Source organism: Siphateles boraxobius, unplaced genomic scaffold, assembly GCF_051911475.1.
Source record: "Siphateles boraxobius isolate OS27281-9 unplaced genomic scaffold, OSU_SipBor_1 12, whole genome shotgun sequence".
Taxonomy (NCBI): domain Eukaryota; kingdom Metazoa; phylum Chordata; class Actinopteri; order Cypriniformes; family Leuciscidae; genus Siphateles; species Siphateles boraxobius.
Genome location: NW_027508722.1, coordinates 18,304,490 through 18,321,242, shown reverse-complemented (window position 1 = coordinate 18,321,242; position 16,753 = coordinate 18,304,490). Strand labels below are relative to the sequence as shown.

The following is a 16,753-nucleotide window of genomic DNA, read 5'->3' as shown; positions in this document are numbered from 1 at the left end:
ATCCCGGCCTAGCGCCATCATTACGACACGGCATTCATTACGGCTTTTGTTCACACAGCGCGCGTTGCGGGACTGAACACGGCAATGTTACTATGTCCCCAACCTGGCATCAATCCAGGGTCGTGTTTGCGTTCACACAGAAGGTGTTTGTTCTGGCAATTTCCCGGGATCAACGCGCTGTGTGTAAGGGGCTCATGTTGCTTCAATGTCGCAGACTGGACGGGGCGGAGTTACGTGACTACACACGCGGTAATATGTTTTAAGGGGAAAGTACATTAACACACAGTGGACGGAAATATTAATAGGATTAAAAAACCGAAATAACCGACATGGTAAAATTACGTCGGTTATAGGCTCTGAATTTCGGTTTCGATTATTTTTCGATTAATCATCCAGCCCTAATATATACATATTATATATATTTCTCTGTGTGTGTGTGTGTGTGTGTGTGTGTGTGTGTGTGCGTGCATGTCTGTATATATATATGTATGTATATATATATATATATATATATATATATACACACAGTGCCTAGCATAAGTGAACACACCCATGCTAAAGTTGACTAAAAAGAGGAATAAAAAAATCATCTTTTGGAAAATGATTTTAATGCCTGAATTTAAAAAATGAGGAAAAATCCAAACTTTAAGGACACCAATTTTCATTGTGAATGAATAATGTATCGTAAATAAATAAATGTTCTTCCTTAAAATACCGGATGCATAAGTCAGGACACCCCTATGTTAAATTCCCATAGAGGCAGGCAGATTTTTATTTTTAAAGGCCAGTTATTTCATGGATCCAGGATACTATGCATCCTGATAAAGTTCCCTTGGCCTTTGGAATTAAAATATCCCACATCATCACATTCCCTTCACCATACCTAGAGATTGCCATGTGGCACTTTCCATAAGATCATCTCTCAATGCAAATCATACCAGCTATTAGCCTAACTGAAATAATACCATGCCAATCTCTAGGTACTGTATGATGAAGGGAATGTGATGATGTGGGGCTTTTTTATTTCCAAAGGCCAAGGGAACTTTATTCATTCACAAAGAAAATTGATGTCCTTAAAGGTTGGATTTTTCCTCATTTTTAAAATTAAGGCATTAAGATCGATTTCCAAAAGATGATTTTTTTCCCTCTTTTTAGTCAACTTTAGAACTTTTTTGGGTGTGTTCACTTATGCTATCCACTGTATATATATATATATATACATACACCCACATTTATATAAACACAAACACACACATATATATATATATATATATATATATATATATATATATATATATATATTTACGGATACGTGCTCTATTCCGTTAATATTTTGCATAAATAACCGTAATGACCTTGTCGTAGTATCGGAGCTGGTATTCCAGGATGTCACCATTAGGCCGGTCAGGCTGAGGCCAGGACAGCGTGATGGAGTCCTGGAATCTGCTCAGCTGGTGCAGCATGGGAACCTCAGAAGGCACTGAGACAAAAACATGTAATTATAAGAGTGACCACAGGATGGCTCATCACTTCACAATAGGCAGCCTTCTTTTCTACTGCTCTGAATGAATATTCAATGCCTTCCTCATTATAAAGAGAAAGAGCATTATAGAGTGATAATACACATGTGGATTCACATGTAGGCCCAAATAAACCATTTACATCATGCTTTGGTGCGTGTTCGACGGTTAGTTAGAGATTGCTGAAGCCTCATCCGTGTTAATGAGGTCATGAGTTAACCATTCTCCTCTCCCACCCTGTTCCAGCCCCCGACCCCCTTAGTCTTAACCAATGTCTCTGTCTGTTAATCAGTCATGTGGAAGTGCTTGTAAAGGTGACTCAATCCCGTTCAATCAGCAGCACCCAAAGCTTAAATAAAGGTAAAGTTATATAAACTCATCATATACAACTCTGCAGAATCCATCTGTGCTTGAATTACTACTAAAGATAGAAAATGAAGAGAAACAGAGACAGTGAGAGAGGGACATCTGAATTGCACTGTTTGTTTCCAAAGTTTCTGTGGGCTGCCACATTGATTATCCTCCCTCCATTTGTCATCTCTTTCCGTCTCTCTTGCTGCTTTCTTGACCATTATATGAGATGACAGCCTATGGTGACCCAAAACCACCTGGGTCCAGATAGCAGAAGATGAAATATTATGAGTTTTAGATGGAAAGAGCTGACCATGGGGAGAGGAAGCGGAAAGAGAGGATGTAGGGTGGAGGATGTCTAGACATAGCGATGGTTGGAGACAGACGAAGTAAGAGATAGATACACTGTGCAAACAGTTTGGTGCGCACGCGTACTGCGGATGGCCCCACCATACATGCTCTTCATACCTGATTGGCTGGTGGTGAAATTGATGCTGCCGAACTGAGGTGGAAAAGGGCTCAGCGCAGACACTTCATTTATTGCTTGAACCTGTCAAATCATACACAGCTCACTGCAACAACGCTCTTACATGCACAAAAGCAGCATTAAGGCATAATAATGAGTTATACTAAAAGACACTTGTACTCTGTCTTTACAATTTCTGTATAGGAACATGTACTACCGTTCAAAAGTTTGAGGTTGGTACATTTTTTAAATGTTTATTGAAAGACGTTTCTTATGCTCACCAAGGCTGTATTTATTTGATTAAAAATACAGTGAAAACAGTAGTATATTGTTAAATATTATTACAATTTAAATAGGTATTTTATATTTTAATATTTTTGGAAATCTAATTTATTCTTGTGATAGTAAAGCAGAATTTTCAGCATCATTACTCCAGTCTTCAGTGTCACATGATCCTTCAGAAATTAAGCTAATATGATGATTTGGTGCTCAAGTTACATTTCTTACTAACAACAATAATGAAAACAATTGTGGTGTTTTGATGAATAGAAATTAGAAAGTTCAAAAGAACAGCATTTATTTGAATAGAATTTTTTTGTAAATGTATTTACTGTCACTTTTGATCAATGTAATGCATCCTTCCTGAACAACAACAAAAAGCACTGACCACAAACTTTTGAATGGTATTTGCTATGAAAACAAACTATTAAAACTTCCTGCTATTATTGTTATAAAACCATTCATTTAAGAAACAATGATTAGTAGCAGGGGAAGTTCACAGCCCACAATGGCAAAGCACACAAGAAAAAAATAACACGATTCATAAAACAGCAAAAATATTAAATTAAATATATAAAATATAAAAAATGTCAAACAACAGTTTGTGACAACTTGTCTGGGTCTCCCCTACATCATGCTCTCATTTAACCCTCTTGGCCTCTTCGTTTGTGAAAACACACAAAGGGTAAAAAATAAAATAAAATAAAATAAAAAGTCACACTTCGCTCCTTTGTGGTCAAAAATGACCGACATAGGGAATGAATGGGAAATATGAAAAAATATGAAAAAGAGAATCTTTTGGTGGTACAAACTACAATAAGCCACAGAAAAAAAAGTGTACAGCAATGAAGAATTATCGCAATCCATTCCATGAATCCTCAAATACTGAGTAACAAAAATGCTTTCGATGTGTTCCCTTTCTAACAAAATTTTATGTTTGATTGTAAACAATGCAAAAACTGATACTTATCTAACCAAAAATATCTAAACCTTGACAAAAAGTAGACTTTACAATGTTTAAATATATATCTAAATGCAAATATTTATTAATAGATAATAGAAATTATTGCTAAAAAAACAATGGGAATCCAAAAGCCTCTGTATATTTATATAGGGAGCTATACAGGTGGTTACACGACATTATACATTAAGTTTTTATTAAACAAGTTATCACTTAAAAAATATATATTTTAAAGGCTCACTGTATATTAATGTGAAATATTGCATTTTATTGAAAAAAGTTATATTTTAAGGCTTCATCACTTTTGACCAAAAAGGAGCCAAGTGTGACCCCTAAACGACGAGCCCCAGAGGGTTAATCAGTAAGTAGGTATGATGTTCACTATGAAATCCAACTGGTTGTGCAAGTCAATCCAGAAAACATTCCAAAATTGTATTCCTGCTTGTCTCTACTGTACTTCCAGTATGAGACTCCTCAGAATTCAATAGGCTCTGGCTGTATATGAACAAAGTGCTGTATGGAAGTACCTGTATGAGGTAGGTGACCCTAGTGAGCAGGTTTTTGAGGGTGACCCTTGTCTGCTTTAAGCCAGTTTGAGATGGGGAAAAAGTGACAGTCTCTCCACACCAGGAACACATGCTGGATGGTGTGCTAGTGGCAGACGGGCAGATTCGGCACACCACCCCATACCACACTTCACTCCGACCCCCCATGTCCGTGGGAGGTCTCCAGCGCAACGAAACCCCACCCTCTGAACTCTCGTACTCCCATGATAAAGACACCGGCGCTGACGGAGGACCTGAGAAAGAAAACCTGCAGTTATTCACAAACACGGTGAGTGCTCACCAGCTGCTGAACCGTCTAATGATTACCCTCTAAATCAGAGCAGAATTTAAACTTGAGGAATTTGGGTTGATGACAAATGACTGCCCACAATAAAGAAAAGGAAATCTTTTAAAATGTTTTTAGAAATGTACTTTGTATTCACATTGGTTTGATATTTGGTTCTGCAGAACTTGTATACCGTTTTCAACTAAATAATTTTTGTATTAAGTAAAAAGTAATATATTTTGCATAGACCTTGAATAGAACTGTGTACAGATGTTCTGATCTTTCTTAAAGGTACAAATTTATTTATTTACAAATAAATGATCAATAAATGAATATCAAGTTCTGGGGGAGTCACACCACATGACATCGTACAACTAATATTGCTTTATATGTAAAAAAAATAATAATTCATGTCTGAATCATCTGAAAAATTACTTGGTTTGGAAGACAAAAGTTTTTCCAAAACTGATAAGCAATTAACCAGTTATGTGGAAATATTTTTTAACCACCAGAAATAATGTTTCTTTTCAGAAATATAGTTATTTTTGTAATGGCATTTTACTTCATTATGATATCAGGACAGATGTTTCACCTGCACATTTTTTTAATTATGTATTTTTATTGTATTTTTGAATAAATTAATAGATCCAGACAATATATTAGTGTCATGTTATTGACTTACACTCCCAGAAAACAAAAATCAGCAAAAATGTTATTTTTAGGGGTACAACAGCTTGCCACTGGGGTAGTACCCCAAAAAGGACATTTTTGAACCTTACTTACCCCTAAAAACTTCATAGTAGGTCTTCAAGGGTACATATGGGTACTCTAAGGTACTAATACACATCTTTTAGAGGTAGATAAGGTATAAAGTTGTCCCTTAAAGGGTACTGCCTCAGTGACAGGCTGTTTTTCACATTTTTCCTGTATAAATGAGGATTGTCTATTCATTGTCTTATCTTCTTACATATAGCTGGTTGCTCTCTTACTTGTGCAGGCGGTGGTGTTGGCATCGGTGGGTGCACGGTAGTAGCCACTCCGACACTCGCAAAGTTTAGACCCTTCTGAACTGGTTCTGCTGTTAGATGGGCACTCAGTGCACGAAACTGAGCCGGCCACTGCTTTATAGGACCCGATTGAGCACGCTGTTGAAAAGAAAGAAAAGCATTACAATTACAGCACAAGATGTACTCAAGCTATTTGGAAAGTGCCCGATCCCTGCTTTGGAATTCTGTCAATAACACCAGGAACTGGATGCCGAGTACAGAAGGGGTATATTATGATCCAATTGGATGCAATGACTGGCAAATGAAACGTAAACTGTTGCAAAGAGAATTGGAAAATCAATTTGTTTCAAACACACTCAATTAGTGGGTGCAAATTTAATAAGCAAGGCTTATTGTTCTCACAGGCACTTGATTTATTTAGTCAGATGTATAATTACCAAAAAAACAGAGCAAAAGCATTGTTAGAGGGAAATCGCTCAGCCCGATTGTTGTTATTCTGACGGGATGTCATTTAATGAGAAATCGCTTCTAGTTTCATAACATGCCACATAAAATAGACAGCTGAAGCTGCTTGAACCACTCGCCACCCAAAACCAATGCTACAACCCTGAGACCTCTATTAGGCTGTTAATTTGAGTCCTTTGCGGGAAACACTGCCTCATTGGACTGTTGCAATATTATTATATGCTCTGCAGCTATGAAACATATCAACCTTTCACTGGAGATTGATAGTGACCCAGCTTGAAGCTCAGCAATGACCTCTATCCTTTCAATTGTGTGGCCACAAAACAAACCACAACAAACGCAATATGAGGTACATTGGTAATCAATATGCTTGCATAATCCACAATGAAATGTCCTAGTGCATCAGGCTTATCAAACAGTACAAATCGCTGAGTCACAAAAGAGCTCATGTTATGACACTTGTGACAGTAATGCTGTGATTTGGAGAAGTGCTCTTTGTCATGGAAAACCTGTGACAATTTAATGCTTTATCATAATTACGGTTGAGCTAAGAGTTGCCATTTCATCCTTGTCAGCCTTGAAGTCCTAAAAAGTCCCCATGTGAATAGACAGGTCAAGCACGGATAACACATTTTAAGCACTTCAGTGACAGAGACAGAGAGAGAGAGGGAGAGAGAGAGAGAGAGAGAGAGAGAGAGAGAGAGATAGAGAAAGCTAAAAGGATTTTTATGTTCTCGCTTGTCTGTCAGATTTGATATTCCCTCCTAAACACTACTGTGAGAAGTGAGAAAGGACAGATGAAAGATGGGCGTAGTGAGAGAAAAGAAAGAGCATTGTCCATCTATCTTTCATGTGGTTGGATTATATTATCCAATGTGTTCTCCTATAGCGATGACAAAAGACAGGTTTTAGCTACAAACCTTCCTCACTCCCAAGACGATCTCCTACACCTTTCAACATTCTCTCTCTCCTATTCACACTCCCCATTCACCCACTCATCAACCAATCACATGTTCTTATTTTTGTCTCTAGTGGCCACTATTTAGCCACAGGGCAAATAGTTTCCTCATAAAATAATTTAACACATCTACAGCCATTATTAACTGGCCCAGATTTCTTATTAATTAATGAGGTTGCATTGATTTGATTCACAAGTTGTCGATCTGCAGAAGACACAAAATGTGTTTTTATGACAAGCATGGCTGGCATTGGAGTAAGTGTAATTGGTAACACTTTACAACAAGGTTTCATTTGTTAACAATTAACTACATTAGTTAACAATGAACAACACTCAAATATTGTATCTGTTAATATTTTGCACTGTGAACTAGCATGAACATTTTTATTAACTAACACATTCAAAGGTTAATAAATTCTGTGAAAATATGTAGCTCATTGTTAGTTTGTTAGTTAGTTCATTTAATTAGTTAGTTCATGTTAGTTAATTCATTTACTCATTTTTTTATCCCAGAGATGTGTCCTATCATGAACAATGATAAACCCGGCTGTGACCTCTTGAGGAAAAGCCGCTGTATCCATTGTACAGATTGAAGGGTTTAAGTGTTTTCAAGAGGCTGAAATCACTGTGCTGGGAGTAAATGTTAGAAATACTTAATCATAATGTTGTTTACAGTATGTTATCCCTTTCCATCACAAGATAAAGTGGGTGGCTTGGCTTAAATGATGCCAGCAAACTCAGTAAGAATGCTGATTATTCTATCAGTCCTCTATCACATTTAATTACTATACCTATATCTATCTATCTATATATATAAATAAATATTTTTAAAAGGAAATTTATTTGTGCGCAAGTATCGTCTTATTGACGTTCTCATTATTTTTATGAGTGTTGAAAACAATTTTGGTGCTTAATATTTTAAAACCTGAAACATTTTAGAAATATTTTGTAACATTATCAACGTCTTTACTGTTACTTTATCATCAATTTAATGCATCCATACATAAACACACACACATGTAGGGTTGTCATGCTTTATGGGGACATTATATAAATATAATGATTTTTATACTCTACAAACTGTATAATCTATCCCCTAACCCTAAACCTACCTATCACAGAAAACTTTCTGTATTTTTACATTTTCAAATAATAGTATTATTGTATTATTATTAAAGTTCAGTATTATTTATAAGCCATTTTCCTCATATGGACCAAAAAAAAAAAAAAAACAAGTCCCAACAAGGGGATATTGCCATATTTGTGGGGATGTAGGGTATACAAACGAACACACACACACACACACACACACACACACACGCGCGCGCGCGCGCGCGCACACACGCACGCACAAAATCACATTTTATTAATTTATTTATTATACAATCAAATATAACTTTATAATTAATAATTATTACAAAAATAATTGTAATAATAATATTGTAATATATTATCACAATAATAATACTTATTGTAATAATTATTACAATAATGTAATAATATAAAGTATATATATATATATATATATATATATACACTTTATATTATTGCATTATATTATATATTCAGTTTACTGAAAGTGTATTTTGGTCTGAACAGGTTTATGTGAGTGTTTGAGAAACCAAGAGAGAATTAAGCTAAAGGCATTGGTGGGGGAGGGGCTGTTCAAGTTTTAATAGAGCACGCCTCAAACAAAAACAAAACTGAGATGAAAAATTTAATTAGGAAGCATGTTGTATTCAGAGAAGCAGTGAAAACGACATTGAAAAAGATGCAGATGAAGGAAAACTGTAAAAGTAAATGGGCAGAGAGAGAGCGAGAGACCTCAGTGAAGTGTATAATTTGCCGTTGACATCGTACTTGGTATTTAGATCGCTGACCCAATTTCTCTCTCTCTCTCTCTCTCTCTCTCTCTCTCTCTCTCTCTCTCTCTCTCTCTCTCTCTCTCTTCTTCTTCTTGTGGTTGCTCTCATTCTCTTTATTTGGCTTGCAGCGTTCTGACTAAAGCACACAGATGCACAAACACAAACACACGTAAACACACAAACAACAAACACAGTGACTGACACACAACTTCAAAAACAGGACATAAAAAGGTATGCACTTATTTAGTACTCTCTCTCTCTCTCTCCCTCTCTCTCTCTCTCTGAGCTAAGCTTCTCAAACCGCTATAGAAACCACTCTAGGAAATACAATTCTCTCTAATTAATCTCCATAATTATCCCATTTAATGTGAAATTATTTGCTTGTAATGCTCTGCTGGCTCCTGGCATTTCACAATACGTTTGTTTTCCGTTGATTAGATTTGGGAGAACTGGAGACCGAAAGCTCCTGGACGTCCTATCTAAAGACAGACGGTCGTTCGATAGTGGATGATTTGCATCAGTACAATAAAACAAATTCATGCTTGCACAAAAAAATAGAGTCAAACACAAATTGGCAACTCTTTTGGCAAAGCTTTTCCCTCTTCTGCATTCCCTTCAGAAAGCATTACAACAAAACTTATTCAACATGTGCACTGGAGCAGCCTATGGAAATGTAGGGAATACACAGCTTTCAAGTTTCATCCACTGACAAGTAACGCTATCCACTTTGTGTTCAGTCATTGTAGAATGTGTTAGTATTCATGGTTATAGTAGGCAATATAAAGTATGTACCACAATCAAAAAGCCCTATGCACATTATAAAAAACCTCTCGCGTTGCCAGAACTTCAGATTGACGGCAGAAGATTTGCACTCCATCGCAGCTTTCATTGGCCAAGAGGAGGTCTGACCAACATGTAAAGCAACCAATCACAATTTGTTTTGTTCCGTATCATGTTTAGGGGAATGAAAATGTAAAGGCAAAATGACACAAATCAACATGCAAATTAAAAATGTCATACTATTTCATATCAAGAGTGTGCCTTTATGCTATCTGAATGGCCTTAATAACTTGGAGGATATAAATCCTACAGCAAATCAACGTCACTCCTCCTTTCAAGGCTGCTGTTTAGAATATTAGTATGTCAGGAGTGAAAATTAGTCATTCTGCCTTTATAAACAACAGAAAATCTAACGAAAAAGGTTAATTATACCCAGAATCTGGAAGATTCTGCAAAATGACATTTGATATTAGGCACACATGGGATGAAAAGATGGACACTGAGCTGTCCACTATGCTAAAAAAGTTTTCATGTGTGGATGAGCAGGTGTAATTGTTTCATCTGCTCAGTCGTGCTTTAGTGACTACAATCTTGAAGGACAAGTGAGGGCAAAGCAAAAGAACAGTCATGTCTATGGGGGCGTTGAGACTTGCTCTTTAGCACACAACTTGCTCAAAGCTCAAGGCCTCAAATCTGATACAGTATATCAACACATTTGTCCAGAAAATATGGAATTCACTATATTACATATATATATATACAAATATATAATACACACACACACATACATAGCGTTGTTTATTATTATTGTTATTCATCAAAATTGGTAGATATTGGAAATTTAATTACATCCCTATTTACTCTATTTAGATTACCTTTTCTGTCACCTAATGATCCCTTTAAGTTAATCTTTAAAAACATTAATTTAATAACACTATTTAATGTAATCTTTAGCAGATCTAAAAAATGTACATCAATCTTCATACTGCATACTATGATGTTGTGAGGCCTAAGTTAGTTGCATTTAAAATTACTTTAGTGTAAGTGTTTTATTTTTAATTTATTAAGGCAAAGTATTAAAGAATTTTATTATTGATCATGTATCATTTATCAGCAATAACAGCTTTAATAAAGCCGTTTATTAATTTTGACAATTGAAGAAAGCTGATGATCTTGACTAGACAGCAAAGAAAGCAACATGGAAAAATAAATAAATAAACAATTTTGAGGTTTATCCTTAAGATATTAAGTAAAAAGAAAAAAAATAGTTAAGTAAATTAAAATATTGTAAATTTTATTATAAAGTAATTTATCTCGCTTAACTATTTTTTAGTGAAAAGACAAAAAAATACTAATCAAGATAAATGTGTTTATTTATTTTATTTTATTTTGATTATTTTTTGCAGTGCATATGTCACTGTCATCTCTCACTGGTCATAAATTCTGATCATAAAAGATAACTCACAATCTTGCCAAGCCCTGATTGGAATACAAAAAGTGAGAAATTCAAATCAGTTTGCAGCTGAAACTGTCAAATCGATATCTAAATAAAATATAGATTCTGGAACACCTGCACTGACTCAAGAAAACACATCAGGGATTTCTGCCATCTCAGTCCTCTAGACTTTAACTCGTGTCCACTACCATGTCCTTCCCCTCCTCTTCCCTGTGGTTTCTGTCACTTGTTCAGCTGAATGGCCATTACATCACCGTGACCTAAATGTGTCACAACCCTCTCTTATCCCCCTCTCTCTCCGTCTCCCCACCACTCTACTTTCGTCTTCAAGATATCTCAAAACTTCTTGTCTGATTTACTCGCATCGCCCTCAGAAATTAACCCCTTTCAGTGAATGTAGTGCCTTTCAGCTCCACTTTCTTCCACTTCTACTCTCTCTCTTCCTCTCTGATCTCAATTGCTTACATAGACAGAAAGGAAGAACTTGTTGATGATAAAGATGAGTTAGTCTTAAACATTTCTTAAATTCTCTATTTGCTTCTTGTCCATCAGCTAATCAACAGACAATAAAGGAAAAAGACAATACTGAAAATGCAAATTATGCTGACAAAGTTACAAGAAAAATGCAGATATATACACACAAGTACTGGCCGCTATATATTGATTTCAGGTAAACCCAACCTGACGAAAACATAATCTTATTGTTTCTATATAAAGCTAATTATAAATACTACAGACTAACTGCCTTGGGACATCCATTTAAAAAAATCATAGGTTACACTTTATTTCGATAGTCACTTTAGACATTCTACTAACTATAAGTAACTTTTCAACTACATGTTAACTAACTGTCATTAGAGTATTAGTAGACTGTAGTAGACTGTTAGGTTAGGGTTAGGTGTTAGGGTTCGGGTTAGGAGAACAAGTTGACTTGTAGTTGCTAAATTACTTATAGTCAGTAGAATATCTGTTGGGGGACCAACAACATAAAGTGTTAACAGATATTAAGTAGACAGTCTACTAATACCATAATGACAGTTAGTTGACATGTAGCTGCAAAGTTACTTATAGTTAGTTGAATGTCTAAAGTGGACTATCGAAATAAAGTGTTACCAAATCATATCCCCATAACAGTAATTTGTTCATATTCACATATAAATCTATACTACTCTTCAAAAGTTTTGGGTTGGTAAGATTTTTTTTGGTTGGATTTATTTGATAAAAAAAAAAAATACAGTAAAAACTAAAAAAATATTATTACAATTTAAACTAATTGTTTTCTATTTTAATATATTTGAAATGTAATTTTTTTTCTGTGACACAAAGCTGAATTTTCAGGATCATTACTTCAGTGTCACATGATCATTCAGAAATTCTAATATGCTGATTTGAAGCTCAAGAAACATTATTATCAATGTTGAATATATTTGTGGAAACCTTTATAATTTTTTTCAGGATTCTTTGATGAATAAAATGTTTAAAATAATTGATTAGGATTTTTTTAAATTTGAAATAGATTTGTAACAATGTAAAAGTATTAACAGTCTCTTTTGTATTGAATTTTCAGATTAATTCAGAAATTTGAATTTACAATTTCCTAATATTTACACTTAAAGAATCAGTATTTAACTTTGGAATATTTTTCAAAATGAGGACACCCCCTCGTTAGCTAACTTGTGGAGACAAATTTGTAACTCGGAACCACAAAAAACATTGCATGCAATGCAGCGTTTGTCTTTTGTGTTTTTAATTAGATCTGTGTTTATGGGCACCTTCCCGCTTGTCTGAATACATCGTGGGTAATTTTTTGTCCATCAAATGTTGTGCATAATTACTATGACAGGAAGCCCGCAGAGTTCTGATTCAGAGATAACTGACACAACAATGATGCACACATAATGAAAAGATAAGGTAAGTGAAAGGGGGCTGGTGGTTAGAAGTATTTGGACACTTTCTGGTTGTCAAACGTTAGTGGATCATATAGTAAATATGATAAGCTATACCTGTGAAAACACTGATAGGAGACCAGTGTGAACCTAAGATGAACTGACTTCACTAAAAATAAAGTTGACACCAATTAGTTAAAAGTCATAAAAAAAAAATATTGGAGACAATTCATCAATGTTTCCAAATGCCATGTGGTTTGACTTTTTTTTTACTGTAACTAAAAGAATATGTGACTTAAATGTCCAAATACATTTTCAGGTCACTGTATGCAGAGTTCCTTAAAAATAAAAATACATCCAGCTGGGTAATACTTTTATTCATGTCAGTGTAGAAACAATATCACTACATTAGCAGTGCTTCGTTTTTGAACGAATTTTTTTCGTGAACAAATTGTTTTTGTTCAGTTCCATTCACAGATTTAAGGTGTGTTCTACTTCACCTTTAGAGATACCCATAGGCATATAGAACGGGGAAAAAATTTAAATAATAAGTCAGCTCCACAGCAGATTCAGTGATCAAAGACTTTGGATGTTTCAGTTCATTTCATTGCACCGGTTCCACCTTTTTTTTATTTTTTAGAAAACTTGCAATTTGTTGGGGAACCGCACTTAAAGAAAAATGCTTAAAGACTCTTTCTAGAGTCTCTTAGTAGTATTGAAGACACGCAAATATTAATAATATAGAGTCTTCAAGTGGTATTGTAGAAATGCAAATTTTAATAAACCTCGTTTCGGTCACAAACATTTTTTTTTATCCAATCAGTTCAGTAAATGATTCAATGACTCACTCATAAAATATAAAGAAATATTTTTCATGACTTACTGCTGTAACCTGCAGAAACCGTCACAGAATGAATCAGTGAATATATCTGAACAAAACTTTTTGGTGAATAGATTGAAAGGATTCGAGACACTGAGATCTCCACCATTAGACTACATGTTTTGTTGACTCAATTGAATATGATTAGGCTTATGCCCCATCACTGACTGAATAAGGGAACAAATCTTTTTGCCAAATAGTTTTAAAAAATGTGGGGTTACTGAGATGAATAAAAAACCCACACTATTAGACTACATATTTTGACTCACTTAAACAGCCTAAACCATTATGATTGGGCTTATAATCCATCACTGACTAAATCAGTGAACAAATCTGGACAAATCTTTTTTTGTGTGTGAAGGAATTAGAAAGATTTGAGTCACCGAGATGGATCAAAATCTCCACCATAAGACTACATGTTTTGTTGACTCGCCTAAACAGGCCAATTAAGCCATTATGATTGGGCTCATATCCCATCACAATGAATCAGTAAACAAATCTAAACAAATCTTTTTGGAAAATGAATTCAAAAGCTTCAAGTCACTAAGATGAATCAAAATCTCCACCATTAGACTACATGCTTTGTTGACTCACCTAAACAGGCTGAGCCATTATGATTAGGCTCATATCCCGCATCACACGTACATCCTCCAACAGGCACCAGCCATTCGCCTTCTGTGTTACAGTGCATTCTTGGTGCTGTCCCACCCTGTGAATGGCTATAGGGTACACAAGTCCCAGTCACCGGAACAAGAGATGTTGGCTCCGCCCCTGAGGGCGTGGCTGGGTAGAAAGCTAGGAAACGACTGGTTGCTGGACAGCGACGGTAAAATACGGAAACACCCATGAGTGACACGCATGCTCCACTGTCTACTATTGCTAACACAAACCTAAAAAAAAGAGAAAAAAAGAGTAAGGGTGATGAAAAGAGACAGACGACAAGCTTAACAGACAGCAAAACATCCATTGAGACCAGACAGACTAATAACTGTTGTTTGTTTTCATATTCAAACCATATCATGGCAAATATTAACACTGTGGATGATATTTACTCAGCAGAATTGCCTGATCCTGAGTGACCACATTCAGAGGGAACCTCATTTCATCTGCACACAGTGACCATCATTCATCAAGGGTTTTAGGGAGATGGGGGCAAGGCAAAAAGGTCGTCGTACCCTTTGCGTGTGAGAGGAGCAAAGCTGCGGGTTTTGATGTTGATGCGTCGTGCGTTTTCAGGTTTGTACTGGTGAGGCAGGCTTGGCTCCACACGGCTGAAACTCTTGTCTGCTGCGATGGTGTCGATCTTCACCCAGCCCTCTCTCGTCTCTCCACTGGACGGCTGGAACGGTGTAGGAGAGAGAGAGCTATCAAACTAATTATTAATATGTCAGTCATTTTTACAGGGATAGTTCACCAAAATTAAAATTCTGTCATTATTTAATCACTCTCAAGTGAATTTAAATTCATAAGCTGTGATTTATTCCCCCCACTGACATAAAAGGAGACATTTTGAAAAATGGGCACACCCCTCTAGTCCTTAAAGTGACAGTTCATAGAAACAGTTTATATATACTATATATATAGCAGTATATAGTACCTTAAAGCTGTTATTTATAGGTGGATAGGGCCTGTCCTGATCACGTTTTATCAAGGCCAGTTTTGTCCAGTACCTTTTTTAAATAGGGAGGGATGTATTTAATACAGATGAAGCAGCTCCTATTGTTGAACAGAGTTTTCATTGTTAGTGTGTGTTATAATGAGTGTTGATCCGGCACTGGAATTTGTTCTTTTTAATGTCTTTCTGAGTGTTTATTGCAGCTGTTAACAGTGGTGAAAGCCAACAGCGGAATCTTGGACACAATCGCCCATCTATTGCTTTCCCGCTGCTGCCATGGTCTGCTACCCCTTCTAGTGAAATCTTCAAAACAAAATTTCATCGGATGTAACCCTGAAACCTGGAAACTCTGGCCTTCCACAGAATAAATAGCTGTATATGGGTTTGGAGCAACATGAGGTTGACTACAACTTTTATTTACTGTTTTGAGCATTATCTTCTCCCCCGAGGAGTAATAAACCACACATATTGCCGAAACTCCACATAATGGTGTCTTAAAACCACACTGTGTGATTTCCTCTAACAAACATGACCTGGTAATTGGACTTGTAGAAAGTATATATCACTTGAAGCCACCCTGCTTAGAACTGTCTAAAGGTATATGGTCAAAAGATGTTGATTTACACATTGCTAATTGAACAATAAAAAAAAAAAATTTTATTTGATTTTACTTAAAGGTGCTCTAAGCAATGTTGGGTGACGTCACTTCTTGTTGACATTCGAAGTATTGTCAAACAAAACGGAGGCTAGCTAGACCCTCCCTCCTCCTCACCCCGTCCCCTCCCCTTCCGTTGCACGCGCACTAACCCCGATCCACAAATCATTCTTGTCTGTTATGGGCTGGAACACTGTTTGTTATGTTTCGTGGTCCAGGTTGGATCAGGTTTTTTTTGTTGCCGTTTGTGGAGCCTGGGTTGTCTTCAGAGACCACGTTTTTTTACAATGTGATCAGGGGACAGGCAGCTAGGAGATGTTTGCTGTATGTGACAAAATATGTTTCGGCCTAAAAAACGCGTGACATTGTTTAGAACACCTTTAAGCAATGAAAGATACCATTCTAGCTTTAATGTTTTACATTAATATCATTGGAAGCCTGCAGGGATATGTCAGAGGTATTCTGTAGTTTAGTTTTCCTCTGAGTGATTCATCTGGGGAAGTGTAGTTCATACAATATACAGTCATTCAAAGAGCAAAAGGGTCTTATTTTCTTTAAAAGAAATCCTCAGGCTCCATCATAAAAAATGTTCCATGTAGCCTACATCTTATTCAGTCGGAGCAACAGAACGGTACAAGTCTGAATGCTGCCAAAATACTTCATATGATGTATGTGTGTGGGTGTAGGACAAGGTAGGCCTATCCAACAAACCAGCATTTGATAACAGGCTAACACACTCGTGTTAGTTTTATGATGCTATACTGTCCTGCAGAAAGGA

General features: G+C 36.0%; 1 protein-coding gene across 1 annotated transcript in view; it reads right to left on the bottom strand.

Annotated features, from left to right (window-relative positions):
- The window catches only part of ephb6 (eph receptor B6), a 52,434-nt gene that overhangs the window by 17,743 nt on the left and 17,938 nt on the right, over positions 1-16,753 (bottom strand). The window contains exons 4-9 of the mRNA XM_077209801.1: positions 14,881-15,044; positions 14,300-14,595; positions 5,398-5,553; positions 4,105-4,376; positions 2,340-2,421; positions 1,356-1,480 (exon numbers count right to left, since the gene is read on the bottom strand). Of these exons, the coding sequence (XP_077065916.1) occupies positions 1,356-1,480; positions 2,340-2,421; positions 4,105-4,376; positions 5,398-5,553; positions 14,300-14,595; positions 14,881-15,044 (1,095 nt within the window). The remainder of the gene's footprint in view (positions 1-1,355; positions 1,481-2,339; positions 2,422-4,104; positions 4,377-5,397; positions 5,554-14,299; positions 14,596-14,880; positions 15,045-16,753) is intronic.